The 15,982-nt window shown below is 35.9% G+C and overlaps 1 protein-coding gene across 3 annotated transcripts in view; it reads left to right on the forward strand.

Annotated features, from left to right (window-relative positions):
- The window catches only part of LOC112505785 (N-alpha-acetyltransferase 35, NatC auxiliary subunit), a 25,193-nt gene extending 9,962 nt beyond the window's left edge, over positions 1-15,231 (forward strand). Inside the window, exons 2-16 of one of the 3 annotated variants that reach the window (XM_025109769.1) lie at positions 584-651; positions 1,425-1,580; positions 1,716-1,883; positions 2,721-2,871; positions 3,294-3,373; positions 6,830-7,105; positions 7,184-7,327; positions 10,519-10,653; positions 10,774-10,872; positions 11,644-11,700; positions 12,331-12,535; positions 13,419-13,537; positions 14,087-14,155; positions 14,613-14,711; positions 14,799-15,231. In XM_025109769.1, coding sequence (XP_024965537.1) covers positions 584-651; positions 1,425-1,580; positions 1,716-1,883; positions 2,721-2,871; positions 3,294-3,373; positions 6,830-7,105; positions 7,184-7,327; positions 10,519-10,653; positions 10,774-10,872; positions 11,644-11,700; positions 12,331-12,535; positions 13,419-13,537; positions 14,087-14,155; positions 14,613-14,711; positions 14,799-15,038 — 2,066 coding nt within the window. In that variant the 3' untranslated portion in view covers positions 15,039-15,231. Of the gene's footprint in view, positions 1-583; positions 652-1,424; positions 1,581-1,715; positions 1,884-2,720; positions 2,872-3,293; positions 3,374-6,829; positions 7,106-7,183; positions 7,328-10,518; positions 10,654-10,773; positions 10,873-11,643; positions 11,701-12,330; positions 12,536-13,418; positions 13,538-14,086; positions 14,156-14,612; positions 14,712-14,798 lie in introns of those variants that run through there. The other 2 variants (XM_025109771.1, XM_025109772.1) reach the window with 2 other exon arrangements.
- Positions 15,232-15,982: the final 751 nt, after the last annotated feature.

The raw sequence follows: 15,982 nt of genomic DNA on the forward strand, positions 1-15,982 counted from the left end.
CAACAGATTAGGGTTAGGGTTAAGTTTAGGGTTAGGCTCTGATACCATATTAAACTTGATATTGATTTGTATTGATTGAAAAATAATAATAATCTGATACACCTTATATAGGTAAAACTAATTACACTTTGGACCCTAGACAATATTAATAATATAAACTAGACTAGTTGACTTAGTCTAACAAGGATGTCTCATACTAATTATGATGTTTATTTTTTATCATCTTTCTTGTTAAACTATCTTGTTGCTACCATTGTCATCAAATATTCGTGTTGGTGTTCTTGGTTCACAAATTGTATTTTAATTCAAAACAAAGATTTCACTGAAATACACCCCGCTTATTTTGTCATGGTGGAAGGGTATCCTTGACTTCACACTTGTAGTCAAACAGTTCTATTAATATGCATGTAGACCAGTTCTTGCAATTTTCGTGGAAAGGGGGTATTATTTGTATCATCACCATCCTTCATAAATGGTTGTTTCGAGTGACGATGGGCCTTATCATATATGATTAGGTTTTAATTTCTTACTCTAAGAATAGTGATTGCACATAACTTGTTGAAACATCGTGATGCATCAACAGATCTTCGAGATGGGGAGCTCATTCATGGAGAGAATTTTAATCTTTTTGCAGCCATGTCTGCTTTGGAGGTAATGATGTATTATTTTGTAAGGAATTTTCTTACATGTTCTTCACGTTGTTAATACTTCATGGAGGTAATGGTGCTACTTTACGGCAGCTTATCTGATCAGTAATATATGAACTTGGACGACAATTACTCTAGATATTACCATCTTCAAACATCAATAGGTGTAAATGCTGCAGAGATCCACACCCAATACTGAACATGCATTATGTTGATTTGCTTTCCTCTGAAAAGAGTTTTTCTGGTGAAATTGTAGCTGCGGTCCCTTGTTCCAGGTCTTTCTAGAAACGTTATATTAAGATGTAGTTTTTGACATTTTGTTGCTAATTAATCGCTTGATCTGCTTGTGAAGTTCTGAATTTCTGCCAGAAACTTAGATGTATATTTCCAAATGACTAGGATTCAGATTCAGCATTATCTGCAACTTTAGAGGCATTAAAATTACAATCAAAGATGTAATTAAGGTTCACTAGCTAAAAATATTACCAACGGCTCTGTCTGTAAGCACACATGTTTGTCTGTGTTACTTTGGGTTCCTATCTTCCATAATTGAGAATACATTATGGCAGGTTTCATTGCCAGAGTAGTTCATCTACAATTCACTATCCTGCAATCTTTGGCCCAAGGCCAGGGCTGCTGCTACATGCAAGATTATTTTACTAACATGTGTAATAATAATTTGCATTTTAGTTCTGGTACCAAGTTTACCTACTTGCTTTGATTTTCTTTATGTGCTTGCTTTGATAAAATATTTGTGCTTTTATCTACTTTTATTAGATAATGGACCCAAAGATGGATTCAGGCATTGTTTGTAGATATTATTCAGTTGATGAAGCCATTGAGGATGGTGCGGCACCAATCCCTTTGAGTCTGAATAAAACAGTAGATGTTCATTGCATAATCGATGTCATGGATCATCTGCTTTCATGTGAGGTACTTTCAGTATTAATGTTCCAATTACTGCTGCTTTCATCATGTGATCTATAGCTAATTCATGTTGTTATTGAAGACAGTCTCTCATCAATTCATCTGATCTGAACTCTAATCAACACTTAAATTGCTTATCAGGCAACTTGGCACAAGGGTCATTCGCTGGCACAGACTATTTTTTCTTGCATTTATCTTTTGAGACCTGAAAGAACGCCATCACATGCATTGCTTCATTCTTACTGTACAGTAATCCGTTCAACATGCAATGCAATTATTTCAGCCGTTTCTGATGCACGCACACATGAGGTGACATATTTTAGTGACTCATGGTCTTTCAATTGTTTTTCACATAGAGACCATATTGATTATGTATTTCTAGCATCTCATTAACTATTAACTTTCAGTAGACCTCTTGAGGGAGATTGCTTATTGATTCATAGTCTCCTTGCCAGTTTTGCAGCAGCAACCAGAAATAGTCATCTCCTTCCATAATTTATTTTATTTGTGTTGATCAGAGTTCATAATTTATTTATTGTTTTTGTTACTTTCCACGTTAATACTTCTTTTTCTTTCAATCACGTTATATCTTTTATGATTGTATCTTCTGTGAAGTTTACAATATAAATAATATTCTTTCCAGAATGTGGTACAATGTTCATTCTTTATGCCAAGATGACATAAGAGGAGTTTGGTTTCATAAGAAGGTACCATGTAACATGGTCAATGCCATGTTTATGATTTGGGTGACTGACTCATGCCAGATGGTATAAAATACAGTGCTGTAAGCTAGTGATGCTCTCACACTGCTCATTCTTGCTTTTATTCCTTGTATGTTAATTTATTATCATTACATTATGGCCTATGGAAAGTTTCATTTTGCCTTCTTGTCTCACATTTTGGTTTGTGCTGCTTCTGTGGGAGAAATGATTATGTAAATATCTTCTGAAATTCTGCCTTATTGAGGGTGCTCCCTTGTTTCTCTTGTCTGATTTCTATTCAGTTTCATATATTTTTTTATATACTTTTTAGGCTACAACTTTTTTTCTTGTATGAAATGGTTTAGAGGACCTTCAGTACAAATATAATGTACTATGAGCATGTTACCTTCTTGTTTATACAAGCATTTTATTACATTTGTTTCAGGAAGAAGATCTATTTACTATTACATCTGGTCTACCATTGAAAAAGGATGGTGATGAAAAGTGCTTATCCTTGCTAAATGTAATAGAAGAAACGGTTTCTCGCCAGTTGCATGCTTGTAAAGCCCCATCACATAAGAAGAGAGCAATAGAAGGTTGGTTTACTCATTGCTAGGTATACTGTTTCCATGATGAATGAATGGCACATAAACAACTGCTGATGATGTTCCAAAATGTAGCTCGAGTAGAAACTAGTGTGGATAAGAAGTAAATTATTGGATGCAGGAAGTTCATACTAGTACTCGAACATATTTTATTTTACAAGTTCGCATCCTTTTTCTCAAGGGTTTTATTTTTTCTCTTTTTGGCAAGTTATTCTTTTCCCCAATTTTTTATATCTTTAAGTGGTGTTTGGTAGGTGGCTAACATCTTTGATATAGTTTTGTTGCGAATTGTTTCTATTATACAGCATAATGCATATTAGCATGTTGTCTGCTTTCTGGATTTCAGTAGTTTTATTTTAGTGTGTTCATGGTTCTCTTTTGTGTAACTCAAGAAGTTGCTTGTTGTATTGCAGACATAGAGCCGTTACAAACAAATCTTGATTTAGAAGAAGGATATTGCAAAGCTGTGTTATGTCGTTTGCGCTTTCGTAAGGTCTTATCCTGTGTTTTGTTTTTTCCTTATATCATGCGTCACACAAGTTCCCGATTATACAGTACAGTCTTGTTATTAAATACAAATTGCAGATGAACACAATTTATAGTCCATAAATCCATGGAGATGAAGGGATATACCAGAAAGTTTATTTATCATACTTATAAACGCTAAGTTATGTCGAATATGTAGTACTCCTTCCGTCCAAAATGCTGATATGCTTTTTCATTTTGGCTGTCAAAAAAAGTGCAACATTTCCTGTTCTTTTGTAAGATTTGAATCGAATTTTACTTCTTTGCTCATTAGCAATCATTACAAGATACTTGTGACATTGATTTGGGTACACAAGTTTTCTCAAGTTTGTCTTACTAAGGGGAATTTGTAGGTGTTTCATTGTTAGTCTAAGACTCTCTTCCAACTACGTGCCAAGTCAAACATTGAGTATTTGTTGGACATAGGGAGTACACTTTATAAACGATATGCAAGTGTCTATATGAAAGGTTATAAATGGCGCATGTTGTGGTGAAAGAAGCACAAAAATTCCTTTAGCTTTGTGCCAAGTAAAAGTGTTCGAATATTTCTGAAGGATGCCATGTTTTTCTCTTTATTTTACTTAATTAGGTTGGAATCATTATACAATGTTAAGCAGAGGCACTTTTAGGATTCAGATTCATGGAGTCCTAGGCTCTTTCGTCAAGATTTTGAAGTACTCAATGTATTTTCTTGATAACCATTCTCCATTCAATCCTGAATAATAAATACGTGAATCATTGGCCATTGATTCTTTTCCTCAAAACAATGGTATAAAGTATTACACTTGTAAACATTTTTTTGAAATACCACTTTCCTCCTAGTTAACTAAATAAAATGTTTTAACTGCTTTTGTGCTCTCAAAGACCAACCATTTCAAAGGATTTTATATCCACCCCTGAGCCCATCTTACTTAGAAAATCTATGATGAGAGTGGAAGGCGTCAGATTAAATTGTAACTAATTTGTACCTGATGTACCAGACATTTGAGGTTCAGAGTGCCATATGTTAGGCATTGGGACATGGCGTCGACACGTGTCTGACACTGCCAAGAGGTGTATAGTATTATGTTATGCACTCACCCATAAGCCTGAGAGTAGTTATGCAAGCCTAAGACCAACAATATGCTTTAGGTATTATAACGATAATAGAAGGGGTAATTCAGTGACTTGGGCAGTTAGTTTGTTAGTAGGGGTAAGAAAGGAGTTTGTCTTCATAAAGTTGTCATGCCATGACAGGGATTTGTCCTCGTAAAGGCGCAGATTAGTAGATCTATTCTGGCCCAATCCCGATTGAGTTATTTCAACCGGCCGAAGACTTGTTTTAAACATAACATGAGCATGCAGATGTTCGACAGACTTGGTGTGTTATCAGCGTGTGGGGAAAGTTGGTTGCAACATTCATCGGAAGCCCCATCGCAGTTATCACCCCACCGCTGCTGGACTGCTGCCACTGTCGCCATAGTAACCGTCGCCTGCTGCCACTGTCGCTGTTAACCACCCTGGCTGTCTCTGGCAACCACATTATCAAGGGTGAAGGATCCACTTCAGGTTGAATGTGGCCATTGCAACCTTCAGTTGGAAAAAGACCTCACATGGGAAAAATTTGAGAAAAAAATAGGTGGTGATGGAGGGTTCTTTAAAGCAGGAGGTGGAGTTGATTAGTGAGAAAACTCAGGAAGAAAAAAGTCAAATCAGGAAGTGGGGGTTTTCTTAAAATCCAGTGAATATTTTGGGAAAAAAAATTATAAAGTTGGAAGGGTTGTCAATCGGCCGGTGGGGATAAGCTCGTTGGGAACTAACCCTGCTACCAACACCACTAGCCGTTGATGGCAAAACGGAGTTCAAGACGCCAATCACGATGATGTTTTCTGTAGAAATTGAGAAGTTTGGGATAGAAACTGATAGATTATTACTTAACCTTCATCACTCGAGTGGGATTGTTACAAGACTTGTTGGCCGAATGGATGTGTTTTCCATTCTTGCAACTGCTAAGGTAATTCTCACAACAATGTTCGATAGTGCAACATAAGCGATCATAGTCTTGGCAAATGATCTTCGCTCATGGAATTGGTCTACTTTCTTTGATGCATTTCAGACTATGTTCGACGGTGGTTGCAGGGAGAAAGATGCCAAAGACAGTGAAGTTTAACATATTGGATGGTAGACAATTGAGTTGATGATTAGGTACAAATACACGAGATCAATAGAGGTAAATATGAGACTAGCCCAAGATCTTCTTAGAGCTGGTGAGCAGTATCTTTAGGGGATGAAGTGTCTTTCTGAATACACCATTGCAGGTCGACATTGCAACAATTATGTTTGACTTAGCGAAGGTACTCAATGCGGTGGCATTGATGAATGCTTGCATCCTGTTTGTTTTGGGGAACTTTGGTAACTAGTCTGGTAAATTTTCTCGTGGAGGATCAATGGGTACAATTTACTTTAGTAGCAGTCGGTTGGGAAGAAGTATAACAAGGCAGCATCAGTCTCTTACTTGTTCTTTTCACCTTGAGGTGGACCTTTGGGGGCGAGGTAATGTTATGCACTCACCCATATGCCTGAGTGGTTATGCAAGCCCAAGCCCAAGCCCAACAATATGTTTTAGGTATTCTACATGAGAATAGAAGAGGTAATTCAGTGACCTGGCGAGTTAGTTTGTTAGTGGGGGTAAGAAAGGGATTTGTCTTCATAAAGTTGTCATGCCATGTTATAAATAGGGATCCGTACAGAGGAAGGCATCCTGAAAATTATCTACGGTTCTGTTGGGAGAGACTAGCCTCTCGAAAGCTAGAAACCGTTTCATTTCACCGGTGAAACATATCTTCATATATGTTGCAATCCTTCTTTGGTTTCTTGTATAAATCAATCCAATTCATAACATATTATTTCTATTGCTGTTTAATCCTCACACATCTCTGACATGGATAAAAAACGTCAATGCATTAATTCTATCACCTTCTTTGGGCCACACAGAGAGAAGACAAAGGAGGAACATGAGAGATGGAGAGGAGAGGGGAAAAAAGTAATCTACAAGGCCTGATTATTTCTTGGTATCATATGTTTAGTTGAGTGATCATGAGCCTCATTAAGCTGTTCTTGCGTGTTCATGAGGCTCGCAGAGACTTGAAATGATATTCCATTTGTATGTTATGCGTTTACCAGGTGCATGCAGTTACTAACATATAAATATCTCTATTGTTGTTGGTGAGAATGATTGTATTATTGCTCATATATGCTGCTTTTTCTTGCACATCTCAAGGCAACTTTACTCGTCACTAATGGTCTTAGGTGCAGTGCACATGCATGAATGTCTTTTGGTACATGGCGTATGTATATGATATAACTAGAAAATTTTAAGTTCTATATATTGCCAATCACAGTGTGCTGTCTCAAGTAACATTGACTTGGTCTTGTCTGAGTCCAGCATTTTTACCATGTCCTGGTATGTCTAAGGCGACCTCAAGGCAGGGGTTTGGATTTAGCAAGAAAACATATAGCCTCTTGCTTAGTGGAGCTCCAAAGCATTCTTAAAACGGCAGAATTTCTTAGGTCGAACAGCAGATATGGAATGTGTGAAGATGGAATGGAAGATAGCATGACTGCTTCTGGTTGTCAACCAATTGGGTTTGATTCCACTTTAAACAGTAGATTATCTGCTCCAACACCACCCCGTGCAATCAAAATTCTTTCCTGGAAGAAGGTATGCAATCAGAAATGAGCTTCTGCTACTAATATGCTTCTTTTGCAGTCACCTAAATACTTCATTAACTTTTTACAGGCTGTTGAATATTTTCAAAAGCTGCTTCATGATCTAGAAGCTATCTGTTCACATCCTCTAGATCCATCTTTTGAAGGTGTTTTGCGCTTTGTTGTAGAGTTCCAGAAATTGCAACCGGATTTGGTTGCTAGATCTCATTTACAGGTAGGTTTGACATTGTCCTTGTATTAATTGCACCTTTTATTCCTCGATATATTAATGTATCTTTCTAAACCTGCTGATATCATGCATATGTGTGGATTTGGGCTCCTATTATACTTGTATCTACATTTTTTAGATCAAAGAGAACTACCCTATAGTTCATAGTGTCGTATGCATCAACTTTAAAGATTTTGTTCTAAGTGAGGGACTGATCACGTGCCTACAGGTGCCTCTTATACTCGATCTATGTTATAAGAGTATGCATACACTTCAACTTTAGATAGGGAGAGTTGAAATTATATCTAGTTGGGATTTGGGTATATATTTGAGTTGGAGCCTGGATTAGTGTCAGAAGAAAGCCTCTTTTTTTGTCTCGTTGCATTTTTCAAATACAATGGATTTGTCTACAGAAAGACTTTCCGAAATTTCGATGCGATTATTTTTATCAATTTGATTGTAACCTTTCAAATGCATTTATCACTCTCTTGCTGTGTGTAATCTGCAGCTGTCTGTGTTCTTTGCAAATTTGCATAATTGAATTTGTGTATGAGTGCGTATGTAAGAGTCTTTACCACTCGTATTTATATGAGATTCGAGGCGGGAATCAATCTATTAGATAATGTAATCTTTGTTGCTGGTTTGGCATCAAATCTTTCAGGAAGATCTCACATGCGTAGTGAGAACATAGTGGTCCATTGAGCCATGTGTTTATTCTGTTCAGGTTTTTAAAGGCCTTGATTAACTTCACTAGTGATGAGCTCAGAAACACATCTACGAAAGCAAGCCTTGTGAAAAGTGCTATTGGATAGCCTTATCAAGAGTTCCTCTGTCATAAACCACTTCAAAAGTTGAGATCTTTCAGAGTCTTCTGAAATTAGCCATATACTCTTCTATCGGCTTTTAATATTCCATCGGTTGCACTCTTCTGAATATTAGACTTTGTTCCTCAAAAAGATTGGATCTCATGCTATTTGGCTTGATCATGTATTTCAGAAGGTTGATCCTGAGTCAGCATTCTTTAAATCTTCTTAACATTTGCCTTCTTAACTTTACTTCAGAAGACACTCTAGAACCCTTAAATCTTCTAAGTATAAGACTGTTTGTCATCAGTAAAATCTATAAGGCTCAACAATCTCCCCTATTTGTTTTGGGTGATATTGGGTATCCGGGCTAGCTTATGCATACCGTCTAATCTTCAATGCGACCATGAATGGCTGTAGTCATCGCAGGAGAACCTCCATGGACACAAGGGCTTTGACAAAGCCTAGATTCTACCCCTCGGAAGATGAGATTTCCACTACATCTCCCCAAGCTTTAACCAGTGCACCATAACCCAAGTTGTTCAATCTCCCCATATTTGATGATAGACAAAACTAATTTATAGGTACAATACTCAGAAATGGCGAATGATATACATACATTCAAGAATAGGAAAGAACAACTCTGAAACATTGTTTAAGAGACTAATGAACGCTTGATCCTCACAATGAAAATGGAAGTTACAAGAGAATTCAGTTCAGAAAGATACCACATTAATTTCTTGAACTAAAACTTTCAATAGTTTTTAAATTTTCATGATCCAACTTTTGGTATTCTGGTAATGTTCGATATGTTTGATCATTAGTTTCTTCTTCCTGAATCCATGTGCTTTTACATATTCAATCATTCCAGCCAGATCCTTATCACTTTACATGGACGATTCAGCCACTGCTTATCATACATGTACTAAATGCCTTTTAATTTAAAAATTAAAAGGCACCTACGTGGCTGGTTTTAGAATGCTGCTGAGAGGGGGTGAGAATAGGGATGAAATAATGCTCCCCGTTCTCATGAGTAATCAATTGTAAGAGCAAAAGTTCATAAGACAACAATAATGTTCGTTTTATCTCATTGAACCATTCAGGATTACCTTATCTTCATTAAAGAGCAACCTAAATTTACATGGAAATGAAAAGTACAATCAAGGAAAATTGTTATTGGAAAATATTTCTATATAAAAATAAATACCTGCCTTACACCACAGTCTCTTATTTATTTAATTAACCCATCATACTGGAATCTTTGCTGGATAAAGACATACAATCTCTCTCTCAGTTGTAAGTAACAATGCATCTTTCCCACTAATAACATCATTGAGTCTTACTTTGATCTCTAATGCAATCTCCATCATGGTGCACCTCTAATTTGGTGTCTTCATATGCAATATGTACAATACCAGTGCAGGTTTAAGTAGATCGCACTTTAGTTGGCAACATGTTAATATTTTGTTAGGTTTTATGGAAAATTGCTATGACTAAATTCTACAAGTACTTTGTTCACTTTTTGAATATTTTTAAAATTAAATTATATTTTTAATGTTAACACAAATAAAAAATAACATTTTTAATGTTAATTGTATGCGTCTATGATAAATGTTAATCTGTATTAAATACACAATTGTCTCGATGTTTGTCATTGATTCTTCTTGAATTTTTCTAATAAAATTTAGCTTTAACTTTAGGTTTATTTATTTAGAGTTAATGCGGGGTTAATTTTTTGACTTCAGGGTTTATTTGTTAATTTGGGATTAACTCTGTAGGTTAGAGTTAATGCGGGGTTAATTTTTTGACTTCAGGGTTTATTTGTTAATTTGGGATTAACTCTGTAGGTTAGTTTGTTTATATTTGGTGTTAACTCTTTAAACTTTAGGGTTTATTTGTTTATGTTTGAGATTAATATATTGTATCTTGATTCGATCATGTAGAATCACCAAATGAAAAACTAGAAATGCATCAATGATCGATTAGTTTTAAGGTTTTAAGAGAGAATTTTTTGAAAAAGAACTAGTGTATCGATTTATTAACTTAATATTTAATTGACCCCAAGTATAGCCATAAATGGAGTCCATGTAATAATGTTATAATTAACTTCTAAGTTGTATTTATTACGATGATTATTTTGTGATACCACTGCAAAAAGTCCTGGCTCCGCCACTGCTTGTCAAATGGAAACTTCAACTAGTCTTTGTTTCCTTGTCTAGACGCAACTATCATATTCTCTGCACCATGGAACATGTTAAATTGGAATTCTTCATCTTTGTCTTTACCAAGCCTGTTTAGTCATTCTGCGGATGTTGTTTCATTCTCAGCTATGATAATTTTCAGCCTTTCTTTATCGTTCAACTTTTTGGTTCTCATTCTGAAACTACTGGGCAGCTTCTACTAGTTCAAGATGGGAAACTGTATGGGCGTGATCCTATCTTTGATGTGATTTGTAAAGCTGCTGCAGTACCAGAAATTACAAAGATCCATGACATACAGAAAAACGAGTCTTTTGTCCATCTTGGTCAGGTGAATGTCTTCATTTTTAAGTAGACATGATCTGTTTACACCTATTGAAAATTTGGTTGACGGCTCATACGTTTTTACTTGATTATCCTTAACATATGATTATTATTTTGCATGATAAAGTTGGTGATAACTTTGCTCAAAATTTTGTGTACAAATGCTGCTTGGCAAAGGCGTCAACTTGGGAAAGTTTTACAAGATTGGCGTATCATACACATGCAGGTGTGTATTATGCATTTATTGGTTTTCTTTTTCTGTAAGTTGCTTTAAGTTGTTGATAGTTGGGTTTGATTCATTTGGTAGATATTTAAGGATGCTATCAACAAAGATATCTACTTGGTGAGTAATAAGTAGCCCTAGTACATAAGGTTTCCCTTGCAAGGAAGTGGTTAGAATGTGATGGTTAAGATTAATTCTTTGAAGAGTCAAGCTGAGAACTGTAGTGATATCCTAGCACCACATTATGTTTGTGTTAGGCAAGTGTTATCCTAAAGGCATCTTTGTAAAGGAAATAGCAGGAAACAGTGATACCATAACTCACAACCCTTTCATTGCATATCCTTGCAGCTTCATGCATGGTGAGATAAATTGACTTGAATGTGGGCGAATTGGCAATTACAGATAAGAGACTTATTCCCTTGAATATTTAGAAACTTTAAGCTGTATAAGGATTGGTTCAATTTATCTTTGTTCTAAATACTTATATGCTAAAGCTAGAAACATTTCTCAAGACTAAATCGTTGTTCTTATTAACACAGCAGTTGTTTATCCTTTACCTTTTTCCCTGTTGCACATTACTTGGAAACATAATTGTCTGGATCGTCTTAGTAATCATGCATGTCTTAAATCATCATTACTTGTGGCCACTGTCTCCAGTGCTATACTGTTATATTTGTGTACACACAGAGATAATATCCTTTATGGTCATTAATAATAGCAACTACATTGATGTTATGGCTTATTATTATCATTGTTTTCTTTTTGCTCCAATAGCTAGAGCTTGCTCTTAGAAAGGAGTTTGAAGAAAGCTCAAGCACTTCAATCGATGAGGTATGCGTCATTTATTTGGTCATTCTACTTTTTATACAACCAACCTGCCAGTTTATGTGTTTCGTGCCTTCTTAAAAATGTCAAACTATAAAGAATCAGTCCCGATCCCGAATATATTTTGGGGTTCTTATTCTTTCCGCACCCGCCGGGGGGGGGGATTGATGTTTTTGCTTGATTGCTCAAGACAAGGGAATGATGACATGTCTTGTAATATATTTAGCTTATCTCTCTTGTCCTTAGGCCGCTTCCAATCTTATATGCATGTCTTATGTGAGGGTTAAGTCATGTCCATAATGTAACTTCTAAACCTAAGGTACATTCACTTGGTCTTGGAGATAGTTTCTCTAGTGCTTTTTATGAGCGGCAACTGTGTTGATGAAGAATATAACATACAATTTATCTTTTTATGCTCTTAAAATGTTATGGAATGTTTTTTTCTGGGCATCTGCTTCCTTTCGACTTTGTTATATCTTCCTGGTGGTTCTTGTGAAATATACAAGCAAGATATAAAGGGATACTATTCTATCTTATGCGACTAGGATTTTAGATAGAGGATTGTTTTATGAAAATTGACTTGAAAGTTCACTATCTCTTAATGACTTAAGCTTTTCTGTTATGTATGTTTGGCAGAACTTATGCATGAAGATCTACAAACACGTCCTTAATTGGGTTGAGGAACAAACATATTGGATAGCTTTTCGTTTCCTCATCTTGGGTTTTGAACTGGAGCTTTATTCCCCTAGCGAATACTGCATGGTGTATTGGTATTTATATGTTGTCTTGATCAAGCTTGGCGAAAAAATGCATTTCAGGATGATCACAAGCACCGAGACTGGTGAGTATGCTTTCATAAAACTATTGGTTTGCTTCAAGTGGTTGGATAGATGTTTCGTGTTTGACATTTTTGTGCAGAGTCCATTCGCCACATAGAAATGTTAGCTGATTTGGCACTTAAAAATGATATTTTTAAGTTTTCATGCAACCAGGCAAAGTAGTAAAACTGAAGTTTTTTGGGATACTTTTGGGGTTGTTTATCAACAAAGGTTATGGCAGTTAATACGGGTCTTTATTCTTTTAAACCAATTCAGTTTCAGGGGAATAATGTGATACTTGGGCCTTCTACCTGATGGTGATGGTTGTCTGGTGCATTAGCTTTGCAGGAGAACCCTTTGGCTATTTCCCATCAGGAAACATTTTTTTTCTAACATATTTCTTTTGTTCCTTTGTTCTCTGCACTTCTATGTTACTAAAGCAACCATGGTTTTCACAAGTTTCATTGATGTGTTCTTTATTTAATACAAAATATGAAGTGGTAACCCGGCCTCAAAGAGGATTCATAAGGACATGGTCACATGGGTCCATGTCTTATAAGAGGCCCAACTAACATGTTCTATTGAGCATTGCAACAACACAAATTCTCATAACCTATCACAACCTTTTTGTCTAAATATAAGTGCTATGGATCAGCAAAAAGAACCGTCTGTTCTGTGTGTGTGGGGGGGGGGGGGTGCTAGATGACCAAAGATGTTGAGTGAATCATGTACTTGCACATGCCACATGGATTAAGGTTGCAAATTGAGAGTTCCATGTGATGGTTTTGTGCCATAATCTTTACACTTTGTCAGCACGTGACGAATCACAAAAGGGTGATGAATTACAAAGGGTTTCAGTTCCTTTTTTTTTTTAGAAGCTAATCCCAATTGTAACTTGATGCTCAGGTAAGCGGAAGGGAAAGAAGAAAAAGGAATCTGTGAAGGATGTGGCAAGGGATCAATCAATCCCACCTGCAGTATTGTTGCTTCAGTGCCATATATATCTTGCCGAAGGGCTGACATTGGTAATGTAATACTTTGCCAAGATTTCCCTGATACACAATTGGCAACACATAGAGTACATTGTCACCTGAAATTAGCATTCTAGTATTTGAGAGAAGAAATTGCAGACCACACAATCTGTTGTCACTACTTTTCTGATTGCATATGATATTTCGTTGACTTTTTGAAACCTACAATGGCTAAAATAATTCGAGGGAAAGAACCACACTCAAGTTCATGGGAGATGCACTGTGTTGGCAAAAGAAAATCGAGGGGGGGGGGGGATGGGGGAATGTAGTTCATTTACCATTTTAATAGAATACACCATCACATAATATGGTGACTGTTGATTTCACCCCATATAAACATTATATGCTTCCACAATATATTCTAAAAAACTGAGATGTGCATGTAAGATTAACTTAAGCTAATTGGGAGCAAAAAATTAGGAGCTGTTGAAAGTCAATATTGTTTGAGGATACCATATCTGCACTCATACTGAATACTAGCTCTAGTGCTTGGCTTTTTGCATTCTATCTGCAAATTATTCACATTTATTCTTTCTTTTGTAGATGATTGCTGCTTTGAGAAATGAACATGGAAGTTTTCAGTGTCAGGGACCCTTTAACACCGAGCAAGAGGTTACCCAATCTTTTCTATGCTTTTAAGTTTATAACCAAGTAATGTTTGTTAATCATTCTGGGTCTTTAACCATTAAAGATGAATCTCTAAACTAGGACTTTTAACAACTGGCAACACATTAAGTACGTTGTCCTATGTGTGTTTGGTATGCGGAACAGGATGGGACAGAACAAAAACTTGTTCCATGTTTGGTGCGACATTTAGACTGGGACAGAACTGAACTGAGTGGGACAAAGATCAGATGGGTTGGTAAATTACTAAACTACCCATGTCATTTAAAACCCTAAAACCTTGCATAAATCTTTTACCAACCTACCTCACTCTCACCCTTCCAATTCTGTCCCATCAAGTACTGCCAAGTGCCGTCTGCATACCAAACACCCTGAGAATCTCTAATCTCCGTACACACTGCTTGTGTTGCTCATTCAATCTGGATTCACTTTATTATCTTTTCAGAGATTCATTCAGCATTTCGAGCTCCTACAGAGAGCTAGCATTCCTGATCACATCTCATACTACTCATTTAGAGACTACACCACCCATGCACAATTCGATGTGAGTATTAGCTTATAAAAATGCTGTGTTTGTCACTTGCTCTGCTTCTTTCTTATCTCTCGGTGTTGTTCTTGTTCTTCTTGACAGAGCCTTGTTATGTGTAATTACTTTAAAGAAGCCCAGAGGATTGCAAAGGAGCTGCGGAGTAGTTTCTCGAATGATGCAAACAAGTTGGCAGAACTTCGGCATATAGAGCAGGTTGCAGAACACAACGGTATCGCCCTTAATCTTGTAAGTCAATTAGGGTCCCTTGATCCATCTCTCAAGGTTTCTTTTGAATTTAACCATCATCCCCACTTTGCAACTGCTGTTGTGAAGAGATCCTGAATTTTGTTTTTAATTCCATTATTTTTATTATTATTATTATTATTGTTGTCATTACATTCTAGTTTTGCAAATAGAGTGTTAGCAGCAGCAACATTTTATGTCATCTGTCTTCTTCTATTAAAGATGCAACTTCCACAATTCATGTATAATTTGTCATGAACCATGTAATATAGACTTGGTGTTTATACAAAAGATTTTGGCAATCTATTATCACAATAAGTTTTCATTTCCCAACAATATTTGATGGTAGTTGGTGCCTAAGAGGGTTTTTTTTTCCTGATATATAGGAATAGTATGCCTTTATGTAGAGAGCATAGGGGAAAGTTTTTCTAGCAACTAGAGAACCAACTATTCATATTGAATATACCTAAATATTCATGAATATTTTTCAAAATGAATATCATACATTTGCGTTATTCATCATGAATATGTATCACGATAGAATTTATGAATAGTTGGTTTTTAAATGTATATGCCTCGTTAATATGGTAGAACAAATTTTTAGGCATTATATTGGAATAAGTTGTCAACAGAAAATGTGACCTTTTAGGTCAACGAGTTGATAATTAAAATAGTAGTTTGAAAGGATTTGGTTGTTGATTGTGTCTTATCTTTTGGTCAAATCACACACACATATATATATATATATATATATATGTGTGTGTGTGTGTGTGTATATATATATTGCAAGGATGAGGATAATTTGTCTAAACATTCAAAAAAAGAATAAATAAGATAAGAAAATACGGTAAGTGTGGATTGTTGCTGTGCACATCTTTGTGAAGGTTTTAACATGTTTGAAGGATAATCTGTATTTCTATTTTAATTATTTTGGAAACAAATATTAGGGGTTTAATCAAATGAGAACTGTTTTGTTTGTGGTAATCGTGAGATTTAATCTCAACCAATCATTTGAATATATTAATTATTATTTTTAAATTAAT

This window comes from Cynara cardunculus (genome assembly GCF_001531365.2).
Source record: "Cynara cardunculus var. scolymus isolate 2C chromosome LG 2, CcrdV1, whole genome shotgun sequence".
In the NCBI taxonomy this organism is placed as follows: Eukaryota; Viridiplantae; Streptophyta; class Magnoliopsida; order Asterales; family Asteraceae; genus Cynara; species Cynara cardunculus.